The 24043-nt window shown below is 54.2% G+C and overlaps 2 protein-coding genes across 6 annotated transcripts; both read left to right on the top strand.

The window, feature by feature from the left end:
* The first annotated feature begins 247 nt into the window (after positions 1 to 247).
* FBL (fibrillarin) lies at positions 248 to 9254 on the top strand. The gene is made up of 9 exons (XM_081216508.1): positions 248 to 359; positions 3896 to 4072; positions 4158 to 4259; positions 4349 to 4443; positions 5462 to 5632; positions 6536 to 6668; positions 7985 to 8097; positions 8914 to 9059; positions 9146 to 9254. The coding sequence occupies exons 1-9, from the start codon at positions 350 to 352 to the stop codon at positions 9168 to 9170; spliced, it is 972 nt and encodes a 323-aa protein (XP_081072634.1). The 5' UTR covers positions 248 to 349; the 3' UTR covers positions 9171 to 9254.
* A 280-nt stretch (positions 9255 to 9534) lies between these two features.
* Positions 9535 to 18075, top strand: DYRK1B (dual specificity tyrosine phosphorylation regulated kinase 1B). 5 transcript variants are annotated; one of them, XM_081215847.1, is made up of 11 exons: positions 9535 to 9682; positions 11722 to 11885; positions 12933 to 13052; positions 13142 to 13330; positions 13712 to 13859; positions 14733 to 15019; positions 15739 to 15885; positions 15967 to 16107; positions 16419 to 16734; positions 17126 to 17232; positions 17328 to 18075. In XM_081215847.1, exons 2-11 carry the CDS (start codon positions 11823 to 11825, stop codon positions 17697 to 17699), a joined length of 1890 nt encoding a protein of 629 aa, XP_081071973.1. In that variant the 5' UTR covers positions 9535 to 9682; positions 11722 to 11822; the 3' UTR covers positions 17700 to 18075. The 5 variants fall into 5 exon arrangements, with proteins under 5 accessions (XP_081071973.1, XP_081071972.1, XP_081071970.1 ...); XM_081215846.1 differs by lacking the exon at positions 9535 to 9682 and adding an exon at positions 10078 to 10460; XM_081215845.1 differs by lacking the exon at positions 9535 to 9682 and having other exon boundaries at positions 11475 to 11885; positions 16419 to 16454; positions 16539 to 16734.
* Positions 18076 to 24043: the final 5968 nt, after the last annotated feature.

The following is a 24043-nucleotide window of genomic DNA, read 5'->3' as shown; positions in this document are numbered from 1 at the left end:
AAGCAGAGGGCATAGCCCGTGCGAAAGTTTGGGGATAAGCCCTGATTACTGGGGTGATCGCACCAGTTAAAGGGAAGTGGGGAGCGTATTTAGGACAGCGAACGCTGCACAGGTCAAGGCAGCATCAAGGACGGTCGAGGGGGCGGTGCCCTGAGAGGCCCAGAAATCTCCGCCCACAGCGCGCACACCAGGCTCCGGGTGGGGCTGAGGCTCCGAGGGGCGGGGCTGCGTGGTTGCATCACGCAGTGTACGTCGCCGCGCGCGTGCGCTCCTTTCCACGTGCGGAAGCCTCAGGCGCGTGGACCCGGGGAAGCCGCAGATTACTGAGCCGTGCAGCTCCACGCTCGCTATGAAGCCAGGTGGAGGCCGGGGTTGGGGTCGGAGCTCAGGACTGGGATCCGACGGGGATCGGGGTGCCAGGCCGGAACGGAGGGGCGGGGTCCTGGCCGGGGGGCAAGGATTCTGAGCCCCGGATCCGGTCTCTTGTGAGGAAGGGGTCTTGTTCCGGTCTCTTGTGGGGATGGGAGGGCTTGGTTCCGCCCTGTGATCGAACCTGAGCCTGGGGTTCGGGTTCCTGGTGTAGAGGTTTGTGATTGACTTCTCAGAGGTCACGGTCGTTAGTAGAGAGTCTTGGGCGTAGAATTGGGGGTGTCCTGAACTGGGATTCGTTTCATTGAGGCAGTCATTAGGGGTCTTGGATATTGGGCCGCGGGCGGCAGTCGAGGGTACTGAACCAGAATCTAGATCCAGGCATGTGGGGTCTTGGATCTCTGGGCGTGGGATTTGGGAATTTGTCCTGATTGGGAGGCGGAGAGCCCCCGGTCTTGGGTGCGGGGGCTGGGTCTTCTAGGACCCCCTATGCTCCCCAGTCGCTGCCGCAACAACAGTACCCTTGGCTCCAAACCTAGCTTCTCAGAGAGGGCCGGCACAGATGAGTATTCCCGGCTTGCCCTCCCTGGCCCACTTTCCCGCTCTCTACTCTCCGGAGGGGGGCGGGTCCCTGAGAATGGAGTGGAGCTCCTGGGCCTAGTGATTCTCAACTCGCGGTGAGAGGTGAGGTGAAACTTCACACGCCCAGTATAGGATTATCGTGGGGTGGGCAAGGGAGGTAATCACAGGGCGTGAGTGGTTTTATTCATTCCGATTTTACTCGAGATTTTGATGAACCCTCCACACCTCCCTCCTAGTGGAATGATGAGGGTCCTGGCTTTGACAGCAGAAGGGCCTCAGTTCAAAGTTTCAATCCTAACTATGCTTAACTTACTGTGTGACCTTGGGCAAGTGGCTTTACCTCTCTGAGCCTCAGTTATCTCATCAATAAAATGGCACCCAGTTCTAATTTAGTGAGAGCATGTTAAAAAATAGCACATGGTGGCAATCATTTTGCAATATATGTGTATCAGATCAACATATTGTACCCTTTAAACTTACACAGTGTTACAGTTTGCAGTTATGTCTCATATAGCACGGTGCTTGACATATAGTAGTATTTTCTCTAATTGTTAGCTTTATCTTTCTACGCAAGGGGAGCAAAATTAGGGTCCTTCTCCCTGGTGTCTCAGCTCTTCCTGAATCAGGCCGAGCCCCTCTCCCCTCCCCACAGCTTGCTCCCCTGGAATTGGGGAAATCTTCTGCCGTGACTGAAAGGGTCTGTTTTCTAGTACTGGTTTTCTTTTTTCCTTCCTTCCCCCCCTCTTCAGCCTGTGGAGAGATGGGGTCATCTGGGGGGGGCAGAATTTGTGGGTCCATGCACCCTCCCAAGTTCCCTTTCTCTTCAGTGTTTACGGATCTACTGGTGGAATAGGAAGTGCCAGGCAGTGTGTCTCCCACTGAGACCCTGGCAAGCCTGCAGGCATCCTGTGCTCTGATTGTCCCAGGAATGGAGGATACGCCTTCCCATCCCTTCCCTCACTGTGTTAGGATAAGAAGCTGTAGAAGTTGTCCGGAGTCAGCTCTTTAGCGAGGATTTTAGTCTGGTTGAGAGAGGAAGCCTTTGGGAGATTTTGAGCGGGGACCTGATGTCAGTCAGACTTGACTGAGACCTTTAAAAGGATCCTCCTTGCTTCTGTGTGCAAAAGACTTTAGGGGAACAAGAGTGAAAGTAGACACATCAGTGGGAAGTGTGTTGCAATCATCTACTAGGAGATGATGTGGCTTGGACCAGGGTGGTAGCAATGGACCTGGCTGACAAATTGTCGGGGAATATATTTTGAAGATAGAGCCAACAGCTTGTATGTGGGTGTGAGAGAGAGGGGTCAAGGACAATGAAGGGTTTTGGCGTGTGTAACTGGAGGGGTAGAGTTTCCAGTTTTGAGATGGGGGAGGCTGTGGCAGGAGAGCAGTTTTACACTGGGGTGGGGGAGGGGGTCTGTGGACCCTCCAGCCAAAACTTATAGAAAAAGGTATGTGAATGTGCGTTTTTCTGAGGAGTGGGTACTTTCAGTACATTTTACTAAGAACCCCAGGACCTGAAATGGATTGAGATATGTTTTGAGTATCATGCCCACTGTGCCCCATGCCGTGCCCACACTTTCTGGGTCTCTGTTCTATCAGGCCTGTGTTGAGGGTCTCTTAGGCCTAGTGGTTTCTCCCCTAAGTAGGAAGGAGGAGGGATTCATTCTCCTGAGTTTGAATAATATATTCAAACTGTGTGCAAGGTAGCATATTAAGTGCTCTGGGTGTATTGTCATTTAATCTTTACAACTCTGCGAGGTGGACACTGTGTTATTTCCAAATCTGCTTCTTACAGGTGAACTTCTCAGGATACCCACAGGCCTTCCCTTCTCTCTAGGGTCGTGAATGACATGGCCGTCTCCCTGTAGTCAATACATGAGCTGCCTGAGGGAGGGACTGGGGCTCTGGTCACCATCTGATCACCTGCTTCCTGAATGAACAGAGAGGGTGTTTTCTTCCTGAGACAGAACCCAGGGGTTTAAGAGTTATCAGCCCATTTACTATCTGTTGAGCCCATACTTGTGCCAGGTGTTATGCAGGATGCAGTGATGTCCAAAACAAACATCTCTGTCCATTTGGAGCTTGATTCTGGTAGGAGAGGCAGGCAGTAATAATCTTTAAGATGCCATGTATGATAACTGATAGGAAGAAAAAGCAAGCAGAGTAAAGGTCAGGTAGCCAGAGAAGGCCCTTCTGAGGAAGGAATATTCAGTCAGAGACCTGAGTGCAGTGGGGTGGGTGGGTCAAGCAATGTCCTCTGGACCCAGGCAGTGGGAACAGGAGATGCTCAAGGTTTAGAAACTGGAAAGCGAAGTTTGTTCTTGGGGAGGAAGAGCACGGGACCCAACATAGAATAAGGTCAGAAAAGTCAGCAAAAGCCAAGCCCAATGGTGGTGATTCTGTTTGGGCTGCACATTAGAGTCACCTGGGGAACTTTAAAAAGCCCCATGGGGCTTCCCTGGTGGCGCAGTGGTTGAGAGTCCGCCTGCCGATGCAGGGGACACGGGTTCGGACCCTGGTCCGGGAGGATCCCACATGCCGCGGAGCGGCTGGGCCCGTGAGCCATGGCCGCTGAGCCTGAGCGTCCGGAGCCTGTGCTCCGCAACGGGAGAGGCCACAACATGAGAATCTAAGCAACAGCACTGGGCAAGGATGAGACCCACCGATTTCTAGCTTTGGAAGGCAGAGAAAGGAATTTTGATTTCATTTAGAATGTGATGGAAAACCTTTGAAGGGATTTGGGCAGGGGAATGATGAGAGCTGATTTGCTGTTTTGCAAAGGTCAGTCACCAGCTGCTGTGTGGGCAGTAGACTGCAGAGGGAGCGGGAGACCAGAGGTCAACAACTCATGGTGTAGGAGTTTGAAAACCGTTCTTTTTTTTTTTTTTGCCGTACGCGGGCCTCTCACTATTGTGGCCTGGTGTTTCTGTTTCCACCACAGGTTTCAGCCCCCGTGGGGGCGGCTTCAGTGGCCGAGGTGGCTTTGGTGACCGTGGCGGTCGCGGCGGAGGCCGTGGAGGCTTTGGCGGAGGCCGTGGAGGCTTTGGCGGGGGCCGAGGTCGAGGCGGAGGCTTTAGGGGCCGTGGGAGAGGAGGAGGAGGAGGAGGAGGAGGAAGAGGTGATGGAGGGGGCTTTCCCTGGGCTTGGGGAGCGGGGAGGGAAGCATCGTGGGGTCTCGCTCTCACTGCATCTCTGCCTTGTAGGTGGCGGGTTCCAGTCTGGTGGCAGTCGGGGTCGTGGTCGGGGAGGGAAAAAAGGAAACCAGTCGGGGAAGAATGTGATGGTCGAGCCTCATCGGCATGAGGGTGAGTGAGGAAGGCAGGGAACCCCCTGGGGTTAGGGGTGGGGTGTGGCCCGCTGGGGTGTTCACCCCTGCTCTGATCCCCTCACCCAGGTGTCTTCATTTGTCGAGGAAAGGAAGATGCACTGGTCACCAAGAATCTGGTCCCTGGAGAATCGGTTTATGGAGAGAAGAGAGTCTCGATTTCGGTGAGACCTGGGCGCCTGGCTAAGCCACCAGAGCCCCAAGCTGACGGTGTAACCGGCTGCCTGGTCTCCCTGTTCCCACCGTCCGTCCTCCACGTGACAGCCAGGGGATCATCTTAATCCATAAGTCAGATCATGCACCCCCCTCCTCAGATACCTTCCGTGATGTCCCGCTGCCTTCAGGTTAAAGTCCCGAGTCCTCGGTGTGGCCTGGAAGGCCCTGCACATTCTAGCGCCCCCCTCCCCACTGTCTCCTCCCACTGTCCCCCTAACCTGGTGTCTTCCAGCTACAATGACAATCTTGCTGTTCCCTCTGCCTGGAACACTGTCCTCCCAGCTGTGCATGGCTGGTTCCTTTTCATCACCAGCAGCTCTGGGCAGGTGTCACCTTGTCTCTCTCACCAGGCCCCCTTGCACCACCCTGTCTATCAAAAGCTGCCCTCACCGCCTTTCTGCTGGCTTTCCTGCTGCCTAGAATGCACTTCCCCAGATAATTTGAGTGGCCCCTCAGCTTCAGGTCTGCGTCACATGTCTCCTCCTTGGCTCTTCCCTGGCCACCCTTTCTCATTCTCACCTGCCCTCGCCCTGCTCCCCATACTTCACATCTTCCTTCCTGGCTTGATCTTTTCTCCTTAGCCCCGTCACTAGCTATTATGCCATGTGTGTTAGTCAGTTCAGCGTATCCTCATCCTTGAGGGCGAGGCCTTTGTCCCCTTCACTGTGTTTCCCCAGTTCCTAAGCACAGGGGCACGGTCAGTGTTTATAGAATGAACGCATAGGTCTTGCCTTGCTGTTACCCGGGATGATCTTGTTTGTTTATTGTCCCTGTCGCTGCCCCTGAGTCAGGAACCTCCACGAGAGGGCAGGCCCTGCCTCTGCCGTGGCCACAGACGTGTACCCACGTTCGTTTCTTGTACAATGATTGGGCGCCCAGTCCCTTTTGAGGACCCAGGAGTTAAGAGCGGTGCGGTCTTGCAGAAGAGCCTGGCACTGACTTCTGTCCCCATCTCTCCCGGCCCAGGAGGGAGATGACAAAATTGAGTACCGCGCCTGGAACCCCTTCCGTTCCAAGCTGGCGGCAGCAATCCTGGGCGGCGTGGACCAGATCCACATCAAGCCAGGGGCCAAGGTGCTGTACCTTGGGGCTGCCTCGGGCACCACCGTCTCTCACGTCTCTGATATCGTAGGCCCGGTGAGTAGACAGATGGGGGCAGGAAGGGGTGGGAGGGAGGGAAAGGCCACCTCCTCTGCCAGCCTGGAAGTCAGAGGCCCTGGCCACTTCTCTGCACCGTGTGGCTTGGAGCCAGGCCCTTCCTGGTCACAGTGCCTGTGAGTGAAAGGAGCGGCTTGAACCACATCGTCTCCAAAGCCTCATTCAGCCTCACTCCTGAGTTCTCGGCCTGGAGGGAAGGGGCGTGGGTATCGGGGTGACCAGTGATAGAGGGGCCCAGAGCTGAGAGTACGTTTGATTTGGTTGCCCTCTTTAAAAATGGATACCCCCCCAAATCTGGTCTTCTGGTTTCTCTTGAAAGAACAGAAGATGTCAGTTTCTGGGCCTGTGTTTCTGTGTGGCTGGACAGGCTCCCCGTTGAGAGGGCACCCATGCATCTCACTTCATGACCCCTCACTCAGCTACAAGGCTGTAGGCTGTGTAACTTAGTGGTTAAAAACCCCAGGCTCTGGCACTTCACTTAACAGTGAAGTGGCTTTTAGCAAGTTACTGTCCCTCTCTGAGCCTCAGTTTACCCGTCTGGAAAATAGGGTCATTGTGAAGATAAATGAGTTAAATCCTGTAGAGTGCCAAGAGCAGTGCCTGGCCCGTTACAAATATTCTTAGCTGTTACGATGTCATCTCTGTGCCCTAGCTTCCTCATTTTAAGCCTGAATTGGGGGCCTGGGCTCTCAGATCAGGCAAAGCAGGATTGAATAACCCTTGGACCTCAGTTTATTCATCTAAAATGATAACAAGTCATTAAATGGTAGGGTTTTGATTTGGGGATTTGAAGAGATGCATGCAGTATATGGGCCAAAATAGGCACTCCGTACATGAGAACTAGTATCATTGTTGTTTTTGTTTGATTTTGATTTATTTTAGGACGGTCTGGTCTATGCAGTTGAGTTCTCCCACCGTTCTGGCCGTGACCTCATTAACTTGGCCAAGAAGAGGACCAACATTATTCCTGTCATTGAAGATGCTCGGCACCCGCACAAATACCGCATGCTCATCGGTGAGGGATCTGGGGTTGGCTCGGGTGGGGTAGGACAGGCCACTCCAGGTTTCCTGGAAGAGGCCTCCAGAGCCCTGATTTGGATGGAATTGGAGTGGATGAATAGGCCTCTTGAGTCTGCAGAAATGAAAAGGGTCGGGGGAGCCAGGTGAGGCTGTGGAGGTGGCAGTCCTGCTTCAGGGTCTGGGATGTCTGGAGGGCCAACCTCCCTTCCTCCAATCTCCTGCCCCTCCCCCTAATCTCCCCCACCCCAGTACTTCCTGCCTCCCTGCAAAACGTGGTACCTTTTGGGCTTCCCTGGTGGCGCAGTGGTTGAGAGTCCGCCTGCCGATTCAGGGGACACGGGTTCATGCCCCGGTCCGGGAAGATCCCACATGCCACGGAGCGGCTGGGCCCGTGAGCCATGGCCACTGAGCCTGTGCGTCCAGAGCCTGTGCTCCGCAACGGGAGAGGCCACAACAGTGAGAGGCCCGTGTACCGCAAAACAAAACAAAAACAAAAATGTGGTACCTTTTATACTACCCCTGACTTATGCATAAAAGCCTGCTTCGACGGTCCTCATCAGCACCGTCTGGGGAGATCATAACCCAGAAAGCACAAACGGAGTACGGCCTGGCCCAGAGGGGCCCATTGTGAATGTAAATAACTTTGTTTTAAAAACAAATTCAGAAGCATAGTGTAAAAATGGAGCGCATTATAAACCACCCCCAGAGGTAACCAATATGAACAATTTGATGTCTGCTTTTCCTGATTTTAAAAAAGTCAGTTTTCATTACACCATCTTTTCATTTTTTAAAGGTTTTTATTTTATTTATTTTTTTAATCACTCTGCCTTAAAAATACTACTTTGCATTCCCCCTGGTTTTTCTTTCCGTGAGTTTTTTCCCCTGTGCATTCATACCTTACCCTTTGTCCTGCAACTTGTTTTCATTTGACAATCCTGCAGACGCTCTTGCCTGTAAGTGCTCACCTTTACTTGTCTTTTTGATGACGTGTCTGTCTCCCCCCCAGACCCGGGAGCATCTCGAGGGGAGGGTCCGGGTCTGACTCGTCTCTCTGTCCCCCACTCCCGGCCCAGGGCTGGCCACAGAGTAGGTGGCAACACAGTTTACAAGAAGAATGAATGAATGGTGTGACTGTGGGTTTTGGACCCATCTTGGGGGCACTGTGGAGGGAGGGGGATCAACGGGGGGAAGTGAGACTGGAGACAGGGAAGATTCTGCCAGGAACCTGCTGGTGTTGGGGCGCAGGCCCCATGGGAGGAGCTGGGAAGATCTGGGGGATCCAGCTTTTAACCGCTACTTGTTTCTCCCTAGCAATGGTGGATGTGATCTTTGCTGACGTGGCCCAGCCAGATCAGACGCGGATTGTAGCCCTGAATGCCCACACCTTCCTGCGTAATGGAGGACACTTTGTGATTTCCATTAAGGTGCGGGGCTTAGAGGAGTCCTAAGATGGGGTGGCAGTATCTTCTTTATCTGTAACTGCCAAGCAGCCAGTCAAAACAAGGGGGCCTCCATCCCCCAATCCAGTCAGTGTATTCCCAGCTCCCTATAAGCCACCCAATCAAATAGCACATAATGAAAAATGTCTGCAAGAGTAAAACGCTTAGAATTTAAAGAGGCCATAGACTGTAGCGATTAAGTGCATGATCGCTGAGTCTGAGTATCTTGAGTTTGAATTGCATCTTGCTGTGTGTCTTTGATCAAGTTACCTAACCTATATGCCTGTTTCTTCACTTGCAAAATAGCAATGTGAGTCCTATCTCTTTTAGTGTTGATGTAAGGACTAAATGTCTCAATATGTATGGAGTGTTGAGAACAGAACCTGGTGTAAAATAAATACCAGATAAGTGCTAGGTGCGTTTTAAAACATGTTTCATTTTGAAGTTCAGAGGCCTCTCCATTGTCTTCATCCAGATTCACCATTGTTCTTTGCAGCCTTTGCTGCATTTGTTTTAGTATTCTCAGCTGCATTATTGCTATTGTTAAAGAAGAGGAAGTAGAAAAAAGAAAAACAAACCCGGAGTGTAAGATTTAAACACTGGCTTTTAGATAAATAGGGCTCTGTTGAAGGCTTCCTGTTCCAATCCAAACCAAATTGAAAATTTATCTAACGAAGTCTTTCCCTACATTCCCAAAGCCTAGTCTCCAATGAAAACAAATTCTACTGGTTTAAAGAAGCACAAAAAAGGGAAAACAGCCCAAAGCCTTGCTGTGGACTTCAAATCCTCTCTCTTCTGCAGGCCAACTGCATTGACTCCACAGCCTCTGCAGAGGCCGTGTTTGCCTCTGAAGTGAAAAAGATGCAGCAGGAGAACATGAAGCCCCAGGAGCAGTTGACGCTAGAGCCATACGAAAGAGACCACGCTGTGGTCGTGGGTGTGTACAGGTGAGCAGGGGGTCCAGTCAGTACTTGTTAGGAGTCCCCCACAGTGGTGATGAGCTCTGAGTCCCCTCATCTCTTTCCTCTCACAGGCCACCCCCCAAGGTGAAGAACTGAAGCCCAGCGCCATCAGGATCGCGAGACAGACTGTGTTGCTACTGTTACACGTGTGTTTTTCTATTAAAAGACTCATCTCCCTTTGCCCCTGATTGCTTGGCGACCTCTATCAACAGGGCGCATGCGCCCTCAGTCAACTTGCGTGGTGGTGGGGGCGGGCGTTCTCATCCGGTCATACAGCGCATGCTCCTACTGTAGCTGCCTCCTGCGCAGCCGTAACGTATTTCGGGGCTTGGGCGGGGTTGGTTGCTCCCCGCGTGTAGATCCCTGTAAGCTCTTCTGAGCGCAGGCGCGGAGTGTTTCCCTGGGTCACGTGAGGGGGAAACAGATTGGGGGGGCAGGAGGCGGAGTCCGGGGCGGGGGGGGCGGTTTGTTGTGGTCGCCATTTTGCTGGTGGCATTACTGGGTAATCGGGGCCCTGGCTCGCCGCGTCTGCCGGATATCTTCAGCCAGTGGGCAGGACTGAGCTCGGGCTTCCCGGGCAGTTTGAGTTCCCTTGCCCGCGCCCTCAGGTAACGACGCGGCTACGGGCGGGGCAGCACGCGCTCTCGGGAGGGGGGTAGTACGGGACCCGCCCTGCCCGCGTCGCCGCGAGATTTAGCATGAGGCCGAGGGAGAAGAGGAGGGGGGCGGTGGGCAGGTGAAGGCCTTGCCTGGCTATTCTTAGTCGGATTCCTGGAAGGGGCCGAGCCCCGAGGTAGCAGTCTTGGGAGGGAGACTGGGAGGGGGTAGCCGGGCCTCGCTCCCGCTCTTTGTTTGGGCTCGGCTCCGCCGGCCGCATCCTCGTCGCCTAGCAACAGCTGTCCTGGACTGTAATTGGTTGAGCTCTTGGCAGCAGCGGCCAATGGCAAGGTTGTTGCCATCGTAGGTGTGGACTGCCAAGCTCTGTCCGGCCCCGCCCGCCGGGGCTCCGCTGGCCCCGGCGGGCCTCCAGGGTGGGGGGCGGGACGCTGGGGTCCCCTGGGGCGGGTGGCTGCGCGGGGCGGTGCTGGCGGGGTGAGGGTTAACCCGCCCCTCCCCCGTCCACCTGCTTTCCCCTTCCCCCGCGTGCCCCGGGCTGACCCTCGTCCCCTCCTCTCCCCGCCCTTGGCGGGGCGGCGGCTGCTGTTGTCACCCACCGAGCCGCCTGTCCCGCTTGTCCTCCCCGCCGCGGGGCTTGCCGGGCCGGCCGGGCCGGGACAGGCGGCCGTCTTCTCACCACAGACACCGTCGCCATGCTGGCCGCTCGCCCACCCCACTGGGGGCCCCACCGCGCCCCAGCCCCCCGTGGGCACGCCAACCCCGACCTGGGTAGGGGGTGGGGGCTGGGAGAGAGGGTCCTGGTGTGGGAGGGCCCCGAGGAAGAGATTGTTTTGTGGGGGAGCTCCAAGAGAGAGGAGGGGTCGTGGAGTGGCAAGGCTTGGCATAGGGGAAGAGGATTGACATGGGAGAAGGTCCGTGGGGAGAGGATTTGGGTATGATAGATGCTCTGGAAGGGGAGAACTCTGTGATATTTGGGGAATTTACCTATGGGGGCCTTCTAGGAATGGGCACAGTTGTGGATTGACGCTGGTGTAGAGGAGTGACTGGAGAAAGGGCCCTGACAGGAAAAACGATTAGGGAGGGTGGGGGTAGGAGCCAGGGTAGGGGAGACAAGGACCATCCACTCTAAACCGTAGGAAGGAACGCCTCCCCCTTGCTTCCATCAGAAGGAGTGGGCCTTGATTGGGGGTGGGCGGGGGCTTGGAGTAATGTGGGGAAGGGCCCTGATGTGGCATGGGGGAACTGGAATATCGTTTGGGAAATTACGGAGGGGTGGTCCTCAGTGGGAGGAAATGATAGGGAAGAGGTCTTAACACCATGTGGGGAGGGTCCCCTGGGAAGGGTGTACCCTGGTGGGTGAGAATGCTATAGGGTTAGGACCCTGTTATGAAGGGATCCTCAGAAAACCTTGGTGTGATCAGGAGATCCCTGAGGACCCTTCTGTGGTTTGGAGGGGGCCTAGAAGACTCTCATGTGGTTTGGGGGGATCTTAGAGTTCTCTGGACTAGGGGACCAACTGGGAAGGGTAGATCTTGAAGTGGAGGGACCTTGCTGTGGTACGATGAGGTCATGACGTTCAGGGAAGACTACAGGACGGTAGGGTCTCGTGTGAGGGGCCCTGGGGAGGGCCGTGAGGAGAGATGGGGAGAGAAGAGTGAACCCTACTCCCTATACTGTCTGTGGTTTCTCTCTTCTTCTCTTCCTCCCCCGCAATTATTCGTGTCTTTCTGTCCTTTCCTGTCATGGCCCACATCCCTGCCTGGCTCCCCAATCATTCCCTTTTCCATGTTCCTGTCTTTGTGCTGCCTACTTCATTTATTTGGTAATCATTTGTTGGGGACTCCGCTGTGCCCCGCCTCTACCACTTCTCTCTGTGCCCTCTCTTCATTGCCACCTGCTGCTGTGTTGTACTCTTTTCTTCCTCACTCTGTGCCCTGCCTTCTCTGTGTTGTCCGCCTCTTTCCCGCTTGGTACTGCCCAACACATCCCCTTGTTCCATGTTGTTCCCCCACCTCCCGCCCGCTCTCAGGTCTCAGCGGCGGTGGCAGCCGAGGTGCAGGATGCGAGAAGGCGCCCCCCGGCCGGGCTCCCGCTCCAGGCCTCACTCCCCTGCGGCCCTCTGAGCCCACCATGGCCGTCCCACCGGGCCATGGTCCCTTCTCTGGCTTCCCGGGGCCCCAGGAGCACACGCAGGTACGCGTTCAGCTGGATCCTCACCTGCCTGGGGGTCGGGGGAGGCTGGGATAGAAGGATCTTGGGGCCGAAAAGATGGTGTGGTTGCCCAAGACAGTCTCCCAGGAGCATGAAGGGTGCCATGGGAGTGGAAGGTATAGAGGGGTTGCTGGTGGAGGCAGGGTTTGGAGAGCCTGGGTGCAAATCCTGGCACCACGGTTATATTACTTAGGTTCTCCATGTTTCAGTTTCCTGTTCTGTCAAATGGGCCTATAATGATACCTACCTCACAGGGTTGTTGTGAGGATTAAACAAGTCAATGAAATGCAATTGGAAATGCTGAGAACAGTGTCTGGCACATAGTAAGCACTCAATAAATGTTCATTAAGGGAAAAAAAAAGTCCAGAGTGAAAGATCTGGAGGGGTTGAAAGGGAAGAAGGTTGAGCTGCAGGGTCTTGGAGCCAGCAGGGCCTGGGGGCGCAGGGTAAAGACCTTCAAGGGTAGACTGTTAAGGCTCTAAACGGTAGAGCTGGAAGCAGGATGGAGCAGGAGGTCTAGGGTGCTGGACCCAGATCCCAGATCCTTAGGATGAGAAAACTGGTCAAAGATGCACAGAGTGGGGGGTGAGGGTTAGGAAGGCCCCAAGGGATGAGGATAAAGCAAGATAGGGAGCTCCTCAACATGGGATACCCAAAATGGATGGTCTCAGGTGAAGGATTGGGAGGGTCAGAGCCCAGGTTTTCTATCCGATCTCTCCCACTGAGGTTTAGAAAAGAGTAAAGGTATGTGATGAAAGATCAGGGGTAAATAGTTCACTTCATTCACTCAGCAAATTTCTCATGAACACCCACTATGTGCCAGGCCCCGCTCCAGGCACAGGAGATAAAGCAAGAGCAAGATAAAGTTTCTGCTCTTGGGGAGTTTCTATTCCAGTGGGGTTGTCAGACAGTGACCAACTAAATAATGTGTGTGGAAATGATGAGCCAGCTGCCCATTGCAGTTCCCCCCCTTGAGGTCAGAGGTGAAGGCCTGTCCTCAGTGCTCACCCGTCACCCCGCCTCCCCCAGGTATTGCCTGATGGGCGGCTACTGCCGCGGAGGCTGCCCCTGGCCTTCCGAGACGCGACCTCGGCCCCGCTGCGCAAGCTCTCCGTGGACCTCATCAAGACCTACAAGCACATCAATGAGGTGGGCAGGGGGTGGGGGACACCGGCTGGGTGCCGAGGGGTCCTGGCGTCGGTCACTCACCAGTCCTCATCTCCCGGCCGGCCGGGCAGGTATACTATGCGAAGAAGAAGCGGCGGGCCCAGCAGGTGCCACCTCAGGACTCGAGCACCAAGAAGGAGAAAAAGGTCCTGAACCACGGTTATGACGATGACAACCATGACTACATCGTGCGCAGTGGCGAGCGCTGGCTGGAGCGCTATGAGATTGACTCGCTCATTGGCAAAGGCTCCTTCGGCCAGGTGCGGGATGCCCCCCACCCGGCCCTGATCCAGGGGTTAGGAGGTACGGGCACCCACTGATACCCACACAGCCAGTGGTTCAGTGGCTTCAAGTTCCGTGCTGGGCCACTCACCCCAGTGCAATCACTTGGTTACCTGTGCCTCCGTTTCCTTTTCTGTAAAACAGTGCAAATAACAGGACTCTCCACATAAGGTGGTTGTGTTATCTCATGTCCAGTGTTTACACTCATGTCTGACTGTTGGTGAGCACTCAAACTGAGTTATTAGTGTTACTGATGGTGACGTTGGTGGGTCTCCTTACTGGAGGGAGAAGAGTGGTGGTACCTGGCTCTGTCCTCCACGCCCCCATTCCCTCATTTTGTGACATGCCTGTGGTCACAGGTGGTGAAAGCCTATGATCATCAGACCCAGGAGCTGGTGGCCATCAAGATCATCAAGAACAAAAAGGCCTTCCTGAACCAGGCCCAGATTGAGCTGCGGCTGCTGGAGCTGATGAACCAGCATGACACAGAGATGAAGTACTATATAGGTGAGGCCTGGGGCAGAGCTGCCTGGGGATGGGTCACCCTCGGCACAGGAAGGGGCTGGTGTCTTCAGGGCAGGGTTTGGTCTGTAATTCCCTGACATCAGTGATTTCTCCTGTCGCTTTCAGGATGTCTACCCTATTCACATGAGAATGCTGGTCAGAGTTTATCCGGTGCTCACTAAGGGTCAGGCTCTGTTGTGAGGACTTTACATAAACTCACTTGTTTAACCCGCACCGAAGCCCCATTATCATTGCCCACAGCTTGGAGATGGAAAAACAGAGGCACTTAGGTGCTGTCACTTGCAGAAGGTCACAGTGTTTGTACTCAGTAGAGCTATAATTTGACCAGGCAGTGGACTCCAGAGCCTTTACTCTTAACATCTATGCCAGTCTTTTTCCTCTTTCCTGTACACTGATTCCTCTTAGAAAAAGCAAGTGGATTTAAGGAGTGCGTTTCTTTTCAAAGGAAAATATACAACCTTACAGTAAATGGAAAGCAAGCATCCCTTGTCACAAAAATAAACAGAACTGAGACTAAAACAAGATTATAAAATTAAATGAGGAAGTGTAGGATGCTGTTAAAAACCCATCAGCACCAAATGGAAACTTTCTCTTTGGTTTAATCAGGAAGTTTGACAGAGACTTGAAAAGAAGATTAACTTCCTGTGTGAATCAAGTTATAGACATATAAAAACATCCTGATTAGCAGCTGGTACCTGTGGGCACACCACAGTTTGGCCTGTGCTCCAGAAGCAGAGACAGAAGCAGAGATCTGGTTCCAGCCTCTCTCCTTATGAGCGTGGGCCCCAGGCCGCCGCTGGCCCTCTCTGAGCCTGTTTCTTCTCCCTCGGCCCATTTCCGTCCTCTTCCCGGCAGTGCACCTGAAGCGGCACTTCATGTTCCGGAACCACCTGTGCCTGGTGTTCGAGCTGCTTTCCTACAACCTATACGACCTCCTGCGCAACACGCACTTCCGTGGCGTCTCGCTGAACCTGACGCGGAAGCTAGCGCAGCAGCTCTGCACGGCGCTGCTCTTCCTGGCCACGCCCGAGCTCAGCATCATTCACTGCGACCTCAAGCCCGAGAACATCCTGCTCTGCAACCCCAAGCGCAGCGCCATCAAAATCGTGGACTTCGGCAGCTCCTGCCAGCTTGGCCAGCGGGTGCGGCCCCGGGGCGGGGCCAGTGGTGTGGGTGTGGCCAGACTGTGGGCGGGGCCAACTGGTGGCCTGGGGCCAAGGGGCGAGGCTAGGAAGGGATTGGATCGTAATGTGCAGCTTGAAGTGGCTGATGCCTGAGGGATAGTGCTTGGGATGGGGGTGTCTGCGGGTACGGAGCGTGGGGCCAGTGGGTGAAGGAGAGGGCCACACGGTATACTGCGGGAAGGAAAGAGGAGTGGAGCCTGGGAGAACAAGCCAGTTTTGAGGCTGCCAGATTGTAGTGGGGCGGGAGGAGTTGGGTGGCTTTGAGCCTGGCGTGGCAGTTTGCAAAGTTTTGTTTACCCTGTGCTCTTAAAGCTGGGGATGGAAGGGGGCGGGGCTCGAGCTTTGCAGCTTCCTGTGAGCTGGCATTTAAGACGATGCTGGTAGTGGTTTGAAGTGTCCAGTTGGGAGGGCGGGAAGGGCCTAGGTTTACAGACTCCTGGCCTCTGGTGACCAAGAGAGGCTCAGGATTAGGCCAGCAGAAATGGAGATCAGGATCAGATTAGGCCAGCAGAGTGACTCCTGGAAAGCTGGTGTTGATAACATCAGGGTTGGAGACCCCTGTCCCCAGTTTTGGGGGCAGGAGACCTGTCCTTAGTCAGTCCTCCTAGCTGCGGGGGTGTCACTGGTGCAAGTCGGGGAGGCGGGACCTCTGACTATTGCCCTCTCTCCTCCCCCAGATCTACCAGTACATCCAGAGCCGTTTCTACCGTTCGCCCGAGGTGCTCCTGGGCACACCCTACGACTTGGCCATTGACATGTGGTCCCTGGGCTGCATCCTGGTGGAGATGCACACTGGAGAGCCTCTCTTCAGTGGCTCCAACGAGGTGTGCTCCTGAGGAGGGGGTGTGCTGGAGGGGGTGGAGGGCTGGCCGGCCTGATCATCCTGACTGCCTGCCTGCTCTCAGGTGGACCAGATGAACCGGATTGTGGAGGTGCTGGGCATCCCACCAGCCCCCATGCTGGACCAGGCACCCAAGGCTCGAAAGTACTTTGAGCGGCTGCCTGGGGGTGGCTGGACCCTGCGAAGGACAAAGGAACTCAGGAAGGTGCGGCCCCTGCCCCATGCCGCTCCTCCTACCCCGGTGGCCCCTCACTCTCACACTTGGGGCTCCCTCCTCCCTCTCTCCCTGCTTCCCCTCCCTTGTGTCTTTCCCTTCCTTCCTCTTCCCTCCATCCCGTCTGTCCTTTCCTTCCTCCCCCACCCACCCCATCTCTCCTACTACCTACCCCACAACTCTTCTTAGCTCCTCTCTTTCCACTCTCTCTCCTGTGCCTCTGTTTCCCCGTGTGTGTCTCCCTGCCCCTCCTGCCCACTGACGGCCACTCTCTTGCCCCCCCTCCCACCTCCCCCTGCCAGGATTACCAGGGCCCCGGGACACGGCGGCTGCAGGAGGTGCTGGGCGTGCAGACGGGCGGGCCCGGGGGCCGGCGGGCGGGGGAGCCGGGCCACAGCCCCGCCGACTACCTCCGCTTCCAGGACCTGGTGCTGCGCATGCTGGAGTATGAGCCCGCCGCCCGCATCAGCCCACTGGGGGCTCTGCAGCATGGCTTCTTCCGCCGCACGGCTGATGAGGCCACCAACACGGGCCCGGCAGGCAGCAGTGCCTCCACCTCGCCCGCGCCCCTCGATACCTGCCCCTCTTCCAGCACCGCCAGCTCCATCTCCAGCTCTGGTGGGTGCTCAGTGCCAGATGGGGTAGAACAGGGGTTGGGGCAGCTCTGGTTTGGCCTGATCTGGGGGGGGCCTTGTCACTGGGCCTTCACCTAGAGCTATGAAACTGCATGATCCTCAGCTCCAGAATGGGTGGGGTAGGCGAGCTCAGACTGGCCCTGATTTGGTCTCTGAAACTGAGCTTGGGTTCAGATGTCTAAAACTGGTTATGACTTTGACACCCCAAACTGAACTCTGACCCCTGATCTCAAAATTGGGTCTGATCCTTCGACTGGGTGCTGGCCTCAAAGCCCAGACCTGGGCCTGGACCATGAACCAGACTCAGCCACCTGAAAACTCAGGCCTACCTTTCCTCACTTAAGGCCTCTCCTCTCTTCCCCTGGCACTTCCAGGAGGCTCCAGTGGCTCCTCCAGTGACAACCGGACCTACCGCTATAGCAACCGATATTGTGGGGGCCCTGGACCCCCCATCACTGACTGTGAGATGAACAGCCCCCAGGTAATGGGACCTTGGGGACTCTGGAAGTGGGTGGTGGAGTGTCTGGGGCTTCAGGACCTAGGTCTCCATCACCAACTGTTCCTTTGCTCCTTTAGGTCCCGCCCTCCCAGCCACTGCGCCCCTGGGCAGGGGGTGATGTGCCGCACAAGACACATCAGGCCCCTGCCTCTGCCTCATCACTGCCAGGGGCCGGGGCCCAGTTACCCCCTCAACCCCGATGCCTTGGCCGTCCCCCGTCACCAACCTCGCCACCACCCCCGGAGCTGATGGACGTGAGCCTGGTGGGCGGCCCTCCGGACTGCTCCCAGCCTCACCCAGCGCCTGCCCCCCAGCACCCGGCTGCCTCAGCCCTCCGGACTCGGATGACAGGAGGTCGTCCACCCCTCCCACCCCCTGATGACCCTGCCACTCTGGGGCCGCACTTGGGCCTCTGTGGTATACCCCAGAGCACGGCAGCCAGCTCATGACCCTGCCCCCTCCCTGGGGCCCCTCCTGAAGCCATACCCCCCCCACACCCAATCTGGGGGCCCTGGGCTCCCATCCTCATCTCTCCCCTTGACTGGAATTGCTGCTACCCAGCCGGGGTGGGTGAGGCCTGCACTGATTGGGGCCTGGGGCAGGGGTTCAAGGAGAGGGGTTTAGGCTCACCTCCCCACTAAGGACTGGACCCTTGGTCCCTTCTCTCCCCTTGTTTTCTATTTATTGTACCAAAGACAGTGGTGGTCCAGTGCGGGGAGGGGGAGATTCCCTCTCACCCCAGGGCCCTAGGAGGGGGTGGGGGCAGGTAGGGGGAGATGGCCTTGCTCCTCCTTGCTGTACCCCCCAGTAAAGAGCTTTCTCACATTCCCGCCTGAGCGTTTGCAGGCCCTCGGCTCCCCTCACCCAGCCCTCAGAGGCGTGGTGGGGAACGGTGTTTGGGGAAGGGGTGCTGGAAGAGCTTTGTCATGTGGGATGAGTCCCTGGTCCCTGGGGAGGTTATCGCTGTTGGTGCAGGCATGGGACTGCAGGAGGTCTGGGGCTGTGGAAATCTAGACAGAAATCCTGGATAGGATGCTAGCCCACACTTGCTTTTTCTAGGGTAAACTGAGACCTTGAAAGGTAAAGGCCCAGCTCTGGCCTGTCTCTGGGAAACATCAGGTTCTGCCCTAATAAGCCAGGGCTTCCACAGAGTCTGCACAGGCATGGCTCATTTTGCCAGGCATCCGGTAGGTGCTGAGTGCATGTAGCAGGCCTTATTGGTGCCACCTGGGGAATGGCAGGCAGGCAGTGGGTACAGAATTTACCCCCCACACGTCTTGTCTCACTCTTCGGAACCATTGTGGAGCAAAGCATTTTAAGATTCTCAGGCAAAAAGAAATTCCCGGGGTTCCAGGTAAGTGGGCCTGTTTCCACAGTAATTTGGAAACTTCTGTCTCTAACCGGCCAATCAAGAGCCGCCAGGTTCAAAGGGTATCGTCCCCCGAGGATTCCTGGGAAATGGAGTTCTATTTGGCAATTTCTTCTCCCCGTTTTCGTTGCTGAACTACAAAGACCAGAAATCTTTTCGCTCACGTGTTTAGGGGCGGGTTCTCAGGTAGCCAGTGGGCAGTCAGAAGCAGCCGGGGCCCGGATGCTTAAGGCGGGCTGTAGAGGAGGAGAAGGCCGTGATTGGGTGGCTTTGGCCAGACTGCGGGAGTATTGAGTTCTGTAAGTCTTGCGGAAGGTGGGTGACTGCGCTGTGCCGGGAGAGCGTGCAGGTTAGGCGTTCATAGTTACCGAGCAGGAGGTAAGCGCGGAGTCCCGAAGCGGCCCCACCACGTGGGGCGTCACTAGCCTCTGGGCCCGGCTCGCGGGAAGCCCCGGTCAATAGGAGAGACGGGCAAAGGCCCCGTTACGGGCCTGCATGTGTTCGCTAACGGAGGCAGCGTGAAACGCGGAGAACCCAGGCCTGGCACCGGTAGGGAAACGTTACCGGGGGAGAAGGTGCTGTCTGAGCTGAGACCTGAAGACGGAGGGACGTTTGGGGGTGGCGGTGGTGCGGTGGAATGGCTTGCGCAAAGGCAACGATGAGAAATAGCCTGGTGTGTGAATGACCTGCAGGTGATCGGTGTTGGTGGAAATCTTACTGAAAGTGCTTTGTGAATTAGATCGTGGAAGATTTTGTTGGCTCTTTAAGGAGTTTGGACTTTGTCCTGAGGGCAGTGAGGAGCCACGGAGGGATTTCCAGAAGGGAAGGGGCCCAATTTGCTGCCAGCTGGGAATAGATTGACGGGAAAAAGACTAGGGTCTGGCAGCCCAGGACGGCAGCTGTGGTATCCTAGGCAGGAGATGTCGGGGATGGAGAACGGCACGGGCCTTGGATGGGAGGGGAGGATGAGTGTCGGTGGGGGAGACTTCCAGAAGGCTGAGTTGACAGGCTGTGTGGGAGAGGGAGGCGAAGACGGGCGCGAAAGTGATCTCTTCAGCACTGTGGGACAGTGCCTGACATATCAAAAATGATTATAAAACTTTTTTTTTTGAATGAACGGTCATAGGAAGCAGGTACTACTATGATCTCCCTTTTGCAAATAAGATTACTAATGGTAGAGAAAATTAAGTAACTTGCCCAGGATCACATGGCTAGGAAGTGGAGGGCTCAGGATTTGTGTGTGAACTATTGACTTAGCACGGTGCAGGATGAACCTCAAGACATCAGCAGGAGTCAAATCATGTGGGTCCTGTGAGGAATTTGTGATGAGCATGGAAATATATATTCCCAATTTCTATTTCTAGCCCAGAACCCCTCTCCTGGCCTGTTGACTGACTGCCAACATGATAATCTCCTCCTGGATATCTAGAGATATTGAGAGTAATCTTTGCGAAATTGAACTCCTGGTTTTTTCCCCAAAACGTGTACCTCCCACATTCTCACTAAATGCCACCTCCATTCTTGTAGTCCTTCAGGCCAAAAGCTTGGGAGCTGTCCTTGGTTCCCCTCTTTGTCTTTTATCCATGTCTGGTCCATCAGCAAATACCTTCAAAGTATATTCAGAATCGGACCATTTCTTCCCACCTCCACTCCTGTCACCCTAGCCCTGTCCACCCTTATCTCCTGCCTAGACCTCAGTGGTCTATTTGCTCCCCACTTTCTGTTTCTCACATGCAGCCAAAGGGACACTGTGAACACCTGGGTCTGGTCACATCCCTCCCCTGCTCGGCACCCTGTGGCTCCATCTCACAGAAAGTAAATGCCACGTTCCTCTCCATGGCCCGCAAGGCCCTGCATTATCTGTCCCTGTTGCCTGTCTGACATAGTCTACTCCCTTCTCCTTGTTCCCTCTGTTCCAGCCACACTGGCCTCAGGGCCTCTGCACTTGCTGTTCTCTTTATGTTGAACACTCTTCTCCCGAATAGTCAGGGCTCACCACCATCTCCTTTAGGTCTTTACTCAGATGTTACTTTCTCCTTGAGATCTTTCCTGACCACCCTTCTAGAATGGTGCCACGAATATTTGTATCTGGGCTTCCCTGGTGGCGCAGTGGTTAAGAATCCACCTGCCAATGCAGGGGACACGGGTTCGAGCCCTGGTCCGGGAAGATCCCACATGCCGCGGAGCAGCTAAGCCCGTGCACCACAACTACTGAGGCCTGCGCGCCTAGAGCCTGTGCCCTGAAACAAGAGAAGCCAATGCAGTGAGAAGCCCGCGCACCACAACAAAGAGCAGCCCCCGCTCTCTGCAACTAGAGAAAGCCCGCACACAGCAACAAAGATCCAGTGCAGCCAAAAATAAATAAATTTATTTAAAAAAATTCATATCTGTCTTCCCTTTAACTTTTTCCTTAGCATTAATCATATTACTGCTTAACACGTTGCATAATTTATTTATCTTGTTTATTGTCTGTCTCCCCCCGTAGTAGATCATGAGCTTCATGAGGGCAGGAGCTTTTGTCTACTCCATGCTTTATGTCTAACACCTAGAAGAGCTCTTGACATGTAGTACAGGCTCAATAACTATTTACTGAATGAATGCATGGATGATTTCAGTAGTACAATTCCTGATCCTAGCATTCTAGGGACTCTGTTGATCCCCTGTGCACAGAACCTTAAGGGGCTGCCTTAAAGTTTTCTGAGGTCTCAGACATTCAACAAACATTTCATCTTGCCTCTGCTTTGTGCTCAGGACTGAGAATGCAGCAGAGAACAAAACAGTTTCCCTGTCCCCAGAGAGCTCACAGTCTCCGGGGTGGAGGTTCAGATTGTCAACTTATCACGCAAATATGAAATTACAAAAAAAGTTAAGAGTGTCATAAGAGCACTTGACAGGAAGTCTAATCTGGACCCTAGGAAGTGCGGTTTGAGGTGATGGGGTAGGCATTAACTCTGTTAAGAGGTAAGTGTGTGTGTGGTGCTGGGAACCTAGAGGCTGAGGGGGAGCAAGAGGCCAGACCATGTGGATCCTGTAAGGAGGTTGTGTCCTTACCCCCCACGTGCAGTGGGAAGTTGTAGATTTTTTTTTTTTTTTTTGGCCTCTCCATGCAGCTTCCCGGAATTCCCAGGGAAGTTGTAGACGAATTTTAAACAGTGGAAGCAGGCATGGTCAGTTACGTGTGTTAAAAACTCCCTCAGGCTGTTGTGTGGGGAATTGGCTATTGTGTGGGGATTGAGGATGGAAGTAGAGCAGTGAGGAGGCTGTTACCATGAGATTAAAATGGCTGCTACTAAAGAAGGCCACGTGCTCTTTCCTGTTTCTCCCATGAAGAGGCGGAGTCTCCTCCTCCCTTTTAATCTGGGCTGGTCTGTGAGTTGTTTTGACCCACAGAATGCAGTAGAAGTGATGCTCTGCTGGTTGGGAGGCCTGGGCCTTAAGAGGCCTGGCAGCTGTACTTTTTTACTCTCTTGGAGCCCTGGGCTACCGTAGAAAGAAGTCCAGCTCCCCCACTGGAGAGAGATGTGGAAAGAGAGGGGCCCAGTCATCCCCCAGCTCTTCCACTGTTTTAGCCGATGTGCTAAATCACACATGAGTGATGCCATCTTAGTCTAGCCCAGCTCCCAGCTGACACCATGCGGCGTTGAGACGAGCCATCCTGAGTCAGAGCTTTGTCCAAACTACAGAATCAGAAGCAAATAAATGGTTGGTATTTTAAGCCGCTGTGTTTTGAGGATGACTTGTTACCCAGCAATAGCTAACTGAAACAAATGAATGTTTTTTGAGATCTTACCATTTTGTGTATTAGCTCATTTAATCCTCATAGTCATTCTATGTGGTAATATTATTATTGCTTTTATATGTATGAGGGAACCAGGGCACAGAGAAGTTAGTGGAGTATTAGCAGGATACCTGCCACATGGTAAGTGCTGAGCAAGTGGTAGCTATTAGCAGCAGCATGTTCATCAGCATTAAAATTTCCATCCTTGTTAAAGACGTGATAGTCAAAGGAATGAGAGCGTTATTAACCTTAGTCACTAGTGGTATGATTGTAAATAAGTGACTTCACCTTTCCGAGGTTCAATTTCTTCACTGTAAGATGGAAATTATAATACTTCTCATCTCAGGATTATTGTGAGGAGCACAGGGTCTGACAGGGGGCAAACATCTAATATACAGCAGGGGTGATAATTACTACAAAGCATGCATCCAGGTGTGTTGTGGCCACAAGGATGAAGCTATTTTCTTGGGAGGCCTAGTGGAGAGACAGAAAGGCATCAGGCCCTTGGTGATGTCGTCAAGTGCTGGATCAGGCCTCACCTGAAATAAGTTACTTCAGGACCTTCTTATTAGGGAATCCAATAAATCTTTTTTTTTTTTTAAATCATTTAAGCCCAGTTGAATTGGGCTTTCTGTTACTTGGAACCAACATCCTGATTCCTGGGTTCTGTTATTTGTTGATTCATCAGATATGGATACTGTTTAAAGCGCTGTTTTAGGTGCTGGTATTATAATGGTGAACAAGACCCTCAAAAGCCCTGTCCTCGTGGAACTTACGTTCTAGTGGGGAAGGTAGATGAGTTTTTTAAAATAAATTTATTTATTTTTGTATGCGTTGGGTCTTCGTTGCCGTGCGCGGGCTTTCTCTAGTTGCGGCGAGCGGGGCCTACTCTTCATTGCAGTGCGCAGGCTTCTCATTGCAGTGGTTTCTCTTGTTGTGGAGCACGGGCTTTAGGTGCTCAGGCTTCAGTAGTTGTGGCTCACGGGCTCAGTAGTTGTGGCTCACAGGCTTCAGAGCGCAGGCTCAGTAGTTGTGGCGCACGGGCTTAGTTGCTCCGCGGCATGTGGGATCTTCCTGGACCAGGGCTCGAACCCGTGTCCCCTGCATTGGCAGGCGGATTCTCAACCACTGCGCCACCAGGGAAGCCCCGAAGGTAGATGATTTTTAAAGATTAACATTAGTGATATGAGCTATGAAGGCTGAGGATAGGGATAGAGAGTGACAAGAGCTGCTGTTTTAGGTGGAGGGGTTCACTGAGATATCCTTGAGGAAATGTTATTGGAGGAGGGACCTGACAAAAAAGGAGGAAGCCAGCTGTGCGCCTGTTTTGGGAAGAAGGACATTCCAAGGGGAAAAAACAGCAAGTTCAAAGGCCCTCAGGTGTGCTCGGTGTGTGGGAGGAGCAGAAAGGAGTGAACTGGACCAGACTGAGCCCGTTGAGCAGGAAGGAGATGAGGGCAAGGGGTTATGCAGGGCTGGATGGGCCTTGGGAAGAGCTTGAATTCGACGGGCAGTGAGATGGGAAGCAGTTGGAGCATCCTGAGCTGAAGTGATGTGATCTCACGTCCTAATGGGATTCCTCTGGCTGCCGTGTGGGCACCAAGGTGGACGCAGGGCTCCAGCGAGGAGGCTGCTGCACTAGTGCA

Source organism: Mesoplodon bidens, assembly GCF_964165515.1.
Source record: "Mesoplodon bidens genome assembly, chromosome: 18".
Classification (NCBI taxonomy): domain Eukaryota; kingdom Metazoa; phylum Chordata; class Mammalia; order Artiodactyla; family Ziphiidae; genus Mesoplodon; species Mesoplodon bidens.
The sequence above is the reverse complement of the archived record's forward strand: the minus strand, read 5'-3'. Positions and strand labels throughout refer to the sequence as shown.

Excerpts from the sequence above, each read along its gene's own strand:
- DYRK1B (XM_081215843.1), top strand. The coding sequence starts at position 11,262 with ATGACGTTCAGGGAAGACTACAGGACGGTAGGGTCTCGTGTGAGGGGC. Across the intron at positions 13,860-14,732 it reads AGAGATGAAGTACTATATAG|TGCACCTGAAGCGGCACTTC; the intron begins GTGAGGCCTGGG and ends TCTTCCCGGCAG. Across the intron at positions 17,233-17,327 it reads GTGAGATGAACAGCCCCCAG|GTCCCGCCCTCCCAGCCACT; the intron begins GTAATGGGACCT and ends TTGCTCCTTTAG.
- FBL (XM_081216508.1), top strand. Across the intron at positions 6,669-7,984 it reads CAAATACCGCATGCTCATCG|CAATGGTGGATGTGATCTTT; the intron begins GTGAGGGATCTG and ends GTTTCTCCCTAG. Across the intron at positions 8,098-8,913 it reads ACTTTGTGATTTCCATTAAG|GCCAACTGCATTGACTCCAC; the intron begins GTGCGGGGCTTA and ends TCTCTTCTGCAG.